Source organism: Thermobia domestica, chromosome 17, assembly GCF_964235325.1.
Source record: "Thermobia domestica chromosome 17, izTheDome1.hap1.1, whole genome shotgun sequence".
Lineage (NCBI taxonomy): Eukaryota > Metazoa > Arthropoda > Insecta > Zygentoma > Lepismatidae > Thermobia > Thermobia domestica.
The window spans coordinates 142,323,542-142,329,678 of NC_137470.1; the positions used below are offsets into that span (position 1 = coordinate 142,323,542).

At 37.7% G+C, this 6,137-nt stretch overlaps 1 protein-coding gene across 1 annotated transcript; it reads left to right on the forward strand.

Annotated features, from left to right (window-relative positions):
* Window positions 1-3,299: 3,299 nt before the first annotated feature.
* LOC145674201 (uncharacterized) lies at window positions 3,300-3,752 on the forward strand. Its single transcript, XM_081744033.1, has one exon. It carries the CDS (start codon window positions 3,300-3,302, stop codon window positions 3,750-3,752), a length of 453 nt encoding a protein of 150 aa, XP_081600159.1.
* Window positions 3,753-6,137: the final 2,385 nt, after the last annotated feature.

A 6,137-nucleotide genomic window follows, 5' to 3' on the forward strand; every position in this document is an offset into this window, starting at 1 on the left:
AGTAAAACGAAGACAAATTTATCAGCCTTCAGAAGATACTGTCTACAATGCAGTGAGCAGAATGGGTCGGTATATCATACTGAGTCGGTGGGTCGCAGTGGGTCATGGTGGGTGGTGGGTCGCAGTGGGTAACGGTGGGTGGTGGGTCGCAGTAGGTCACGGTGAGTGGTGGGTCACAGTGGGTCACGGTGGGTGGTGGGTCACAAGCTGTTGACCCACGACTCACTGACCCACTTGAAAATTTGACGCACTTGACCCACTGACCCACTCCATCTCTGACCACCACTACGTCCGAGATGGCAAATTGTAACTTCAAAAGAACGTTACACAACATGTTTTCTCTGGCAAACTCTTCAATACAAACTAAACGGTGAAGTGGTTGATATTTCTTTGTTAGCTATGAAGTGCAGGCAATATGGATAGCCAGAGACTACGCAGGAATTTATTTCGGGAGAGGCTCTAAGTTTTTCGGGGTTCCAAATACAATTTGAAGCTAAATTATATTAAAATTTGTAAAATTACACTTGAAATTAGACCAAATTTACAAACAAGTCGGGGTGTCAAGACCCGCAGGACCCACTCCTGCGTATGTCCGTGAGGATAGCAATGAAACTAACCGTCAAACAATGGAAGCTTATTGAAATAAGTAGACAGCTCTTGTTGCCACGAACCCTTAATTTGCCCAGCAGAGCACATCGGGTGATAACGTATTTCTTTGAAACCCGAACCAATCTTCAAAAACTAATTTCATACTCGTTATCAGCACCCTAAAATTAGTAAGAATTGGTTAGTTTTATCTCCGAAGCATTTTCACTGTTGACCAGTGTTATAGAGTTTGTTAAAATCTTGAGTTTTCCTTCAAATAACCAGGCACAAAATAACACTGGGAAAACTCAAACTGCCGAATCGAACTAAAGAAAAATATTTTCTGCATCTCCGTAACCACAAAATTCATAAATATATTCTTTAATATTAGAACACTTTCCACACCGAAACCAAAGCTCTTTTTTTTACCATACTTTCCATATATTATACAAACATCATCAGCATCATTTTCATCACATAGATCTGCAGAATCAACATCATCACTGTCTGACGAAATTTCGAACTGAAAACACTTCTTCCTCTTCAACAGAATTCCATTCCTTCCTCCTAATTGAATAACTTTCTGGTTTCTTATCCCCTTTTTTCTGTGTGTTTTGCTTTCGTGATGATTGTTCCCTTTCCTCTTTAGGTTGTAATTTGGGTTTCATTGGTGTTGTCAAAATCATTGATTGTCCTGGTTGCCCAAGTTTTGTCTTCATATGTTTGACGTGTTCTATACCATAACTCGCATAGCTTTTGTAAGATTAATTACAATGTAACAGCCCACATACACTCACAGCAAGAAAATACCGCTCAGCGTGAGCGTCATTATCCGGTAGGCGCCATTTTATATTATTTGTATTTTGTCTCATGAAGAAGGCCAACTGTTTAGCTTATACTAATGAAGAAATACACAAGTGATACTATTATTATATATGTAAAAATGGCAATGCTCTACCTTAAACGTTAAATCGATTTTTCTCGCATTCTTTTTTCTTCTCATTTTTATCACAAATAATCCAGAATTCGTTGTTCTCCCGTTGTTTCGCCGACGTTAACCATACATGTACTCCCATCCGCAAAAAAATGCGCGTATACTGTAACTCACGATTTTTTGCCATTTACTTCATTTTCCATATGTTTATGGGTAAAATTCAGTTATTAGTAAGTGGAGATAATAGAAAGCAATCCACCTAAGGAGATATTTCCAAAAAAATATAATAAAATAATAAAAATGTAAGCAAAAAACAAAATTATGTTCGGTTTTGTGTATACTGGCAATAATGTTTTCGAGGGATTTTTTTTTTTTTTTTTGCAGTAGCACAGCACGATTGCAGAGGGAATAACAGGATTGGTAGGGGGAGAGTTGAATCAAGAAACTGGAAAGTGGAGTAAAATATTGCATTTATTGGCTTAAATCTAGGGTGTAAATTGTCTGCCAAATATAAATTAGCTTCTGTAACCAAGATGTTTTACGGAAATATAAAAACAAAGAGAAAAACTGTTGTCTTAAGTTTGGAAGTGACATGCTCTATAGCCATGACCATTTATTTGTTAAGAAAAAGACAGGCAACAATAGTGAGTCTGTGTGGTCAAGTGGGTAAAGTGGCGGACTAGTAATTCTTAAACTGTTTTGACCCCAGATCGAATCTCATCCGATCCCGTTAATTTTTCTTACAAAACATTATAGAAGGAATAAGTGTGCTGTGGTTATGACGTGTTAGTTCTGAGAAAGCGCTTGTTTTGTACAGACAGACAATAACAGTTAGCGCACCGCTCACCCGCGACCAACGGCGTTGTATGTTTTTCACATTCGTTCGCGGATTTTACAATGGATAAACGTGACCTGCAAATTGCACAGTGGTTGTTGAAGGTTTCCGATGACTCAGAGGAGGGATTCTCTACAGCCAGATACATCGGAACCAAATTCTGAGGGCCTTACAGTCGGATGATGAAATCAGCGATGCAGGAGAACAAGAAAACATTGACCAAGACAGTGCAAATGAAACTTCAGCTGGAGAAGAAGACGACAAACAATAAATGGTGCAGTAATTTATGGTCGCGACAATGTGACTTCGTGGAATGTCCACGCTCGCCCAAAAACTCGCGAGTAAAAAGAACATTGTTCTCCATCTTCCGGGCCTAAAAGGTGACGCAAGAAAAGCTAAAAGTGTAGTAGAGTGTTTTCAGTTATTCTTTCCGGGTGATGTGATTGACAGATTGGTAGCATATACTAACATAAAATTGGCAGAATTGAGAAAAAAGTAATCTCGAGAAAGAGATGTTTTGGACACTTTGATCCTATTGAGGTGAAAGCATTGCTTGGTATCCTTTATTTAGCAGGTCAAGTGAAACCCTCTCGCCAGCAGGTCTCAGATTTATGGGAAACAGACGGCACAGCACCAGAACATTTTCGTATTGTGATGTGTTATAACAGGTTTTATCCTCTTTTGAGAGCTCTTCGCTTTGATGATATTAAAAAGTTATCCGAGAGAAAAGTGCACGACAAACTAACTCCTATCAGAGAATATTTTGAGGGTTTTGTGGAGAGATGTAAGAAGTGGTACAGTACATCTGAGTATGTAATTACAGACGAGATGCTCGAAGGTTTTCAGGGACGTTGTCCGTTACTACAATATATGCCTTAAAAGACCTGCAAGTATGATATCAAAATATTTGCTCTCGTCGATTCGCGTATGTTTTACACAAGTAACATGGAAATATATGCGGGAAAACAGCCCAATGGACCGTTTAGTGTCGACAGTTCAGCAGGTAATGTAATGAAACGACAGGCGCAGCCAATTATTAACACTGGACGTTATATTACAATGGATAATTGGTTCTCCTCCGTTAGTCTTGTAAATGAACTTGCCAGAGAATACAACCTTAGAGTTGTTGCCACTCTGAGAAAAAATAAAAAGGAAATCCCACCGATAATGGTAAACACAAGAACCAGGCCGGAATATAGCAGCCTGTTTGTCTTTGGAGTAGAAGCAGTGATTGTTTCTTATGTGCCGCGGAAATACAATAACGCGATACTCATCTCAAGTATGCACGATGGTGATGAAATTGATGAAATGTCAGGTGACAAACTTAAGCCAGAGGTTATAACGTTTTATAACGTTACGAAGGGTGGTGTAGATGTTGTGGACGAACTCAAAGCTTAATATTCTGTGTCCAGAATCTGCTTTCGATGGCCTCTTCGTGTTTTCTTCAGTACAATGGACATTGCTGGCATAAATTCTCAGACAATATACAAGTTAAACACAGGAGATTCTATGGCGTGTAGGCAGTACTTGAAGAAATTAGCCTTGGAACTGACACAACCTCACATTGCAAATAGAGCTGCATATGTGGGAATTCATGTTGATCTTCGGATGAAAATTCAAAACGTATGTGGACAAAATAGCAACGAAGAATCTCCTCCAATTAGAGCACGAGTAAAGTGCAGTTTTTGCCCTAAAAAGAAAAACAGAAATACGACTTCAAGGTGTGTTAAGTGCCTACAGGCTATTTGCGGTGAACACACGATTACACTGTTCAAGGACTGTCATGTAGAATTTGGTGAAAACGTCATGTAGATTGAGAGAATTACACATCAAGCGTATGACAATTATCATTGATAATGCAGGCATTATGTAAGCAGAATTATGTATGTGAGATAGCATTTTCTTTCAATTGTCGTGTTATGGTGATAGACATAATTGGATTATGCAGAAATCTTTACTTGTAGAATATATAATACGCATGTGTATGTAGCAGAATGTGAAATTTTATATGCCTATATGCATTTTGATAAAAGAAATTCTTCTTCCAATATGTACGTTTATGTATAACATGAGTGGAAAATATACAAATATACTCGGTGAAATTTAGGAAGATATTTTTAGAAACAAAATCAATAGCTATTTGTAGAATATACTACATGCATTTGTATGTAGGACATCCTATATGAATCCTATGTCGCATAATGAATACTTACAAATTTTGGAAGAAATTTTGGTATTCTTCCAACTGGTAAATTACCAAGCTGTATTTCTTCTAACTGGTGACCTACCGAGCTGTATCTATAGCAATATATGACGTAACCAGTTGGAAGAATACCGCTTAGGTTAGGTTAACTTAGGTCACCTATTGTTATAGATGCAGGCCGGTAGGTCACCTGTCTCTTCTAACTGCTGACCTTACCTAATCAGTTGAAAGGATTCCTAATAGGTGAGATTAGATCACCTATTATAGATACAGCCCGGTAGGTCACCAGTTAGAACAATACCAGTATGTAGATTAATATTTCAGTGTGTAAATTAATGTGAATGAGTGAAAAACATATAGATATATTGGTGAATAATTTAGAAACCTTTTGTAAAAACATAAAAAATAAAATAAAACAAAAAGATGAAACATACAACTTAAAAACATTAACAGTGCGGTAGCCAATTAAAGGTGAGCGCCGCACTCACCCGCGACTAACGATATGACTTTCGCAAGCGCGACCAACGACGGGCTAGCGAAGTTGATATTTCTAAGGCGGTGGTGACTCCAAACCCAGCACGCCCACCTCCACTGTCTCTAAGGCTCCTTAACATCATATTCCTTGACACCTCGCGCCAAGTTTCAGTGTTCGTTTCGAAGAGTTTCAACAGGCATAAAAAATCGTTGATTCTGAATTCTCGATGCTACATCACCAGACATGCTGAGTTGTTCTCTACCCTTCCACATTACGAAATTCCGGAGTTCATTACATGACAAACATGTTCCGCAGTTTCATACATCCTGAGGTTTTCCTTTCAATGATATACACCTTTTAAATAGCTTGTAAACTTAATTATATTTGCCACCAACAGGAACAGACAAAGGCAAAATTTTCATCCGGTCAAAGTGACTTTTTGGCGCCTCTATTCCTAGCCTATATTTTACATTTCATTACATTGATTTTAATATTTTAAACCCATATTCAAAAAAGAAAAATTAATACTCAAATGCATGATATAGGTATGATGATATTTAGTACTTAAATCTATTCATATGGCATCAATTACATTGTGTTTTTATTATTATTATTATTTATATACCGATATGTATAAACAAAAGCAATATCGAATCCATGGCTTTAGATTTGATATTGTAACAAAAGAAACACTGACCAAATCTTCAAGACACGCTGTATTTAAACTATAATGTGTTACAGTTTCGGATATCTAACATATCCTTCTTCAGACACTATATAGACATTATCTATATATATGTAATGTCTGATGAAGAATATGTTAGATATCTCAAACTGTAACACATTATAGTTTAAATGCTGTATGTGTGTGTGTGTGTGTGTGTGTGTGTGTGTGTGTGTGTGTGTGTGTATGTGTGTGTGTGTATGTTGAAGCTTTGGTCAGTATTTCTTTTGTTACAGCATTTATTGAACAAGGTACTTGCGGCAAATAAGGCCCGGAAGGAAATAAGGCCCAGTGCAAAATTTCCTATGTTAGAAGCACTGTAGGAGAAATCTGGCAATGTCGCAAGTAACGATTACTCACCCAATGCCTGCTTGAGAGAGC

What these genes read in the sequence shown, in the direction of transcription:
- LOC145674201 (XM_081744033.1), top strand. Translation starts at nt 3,300, where the DNA reads ATGGAAATATATGCGGGAAAACAGCCCAATGGACCGTTTAGTGTCGAC.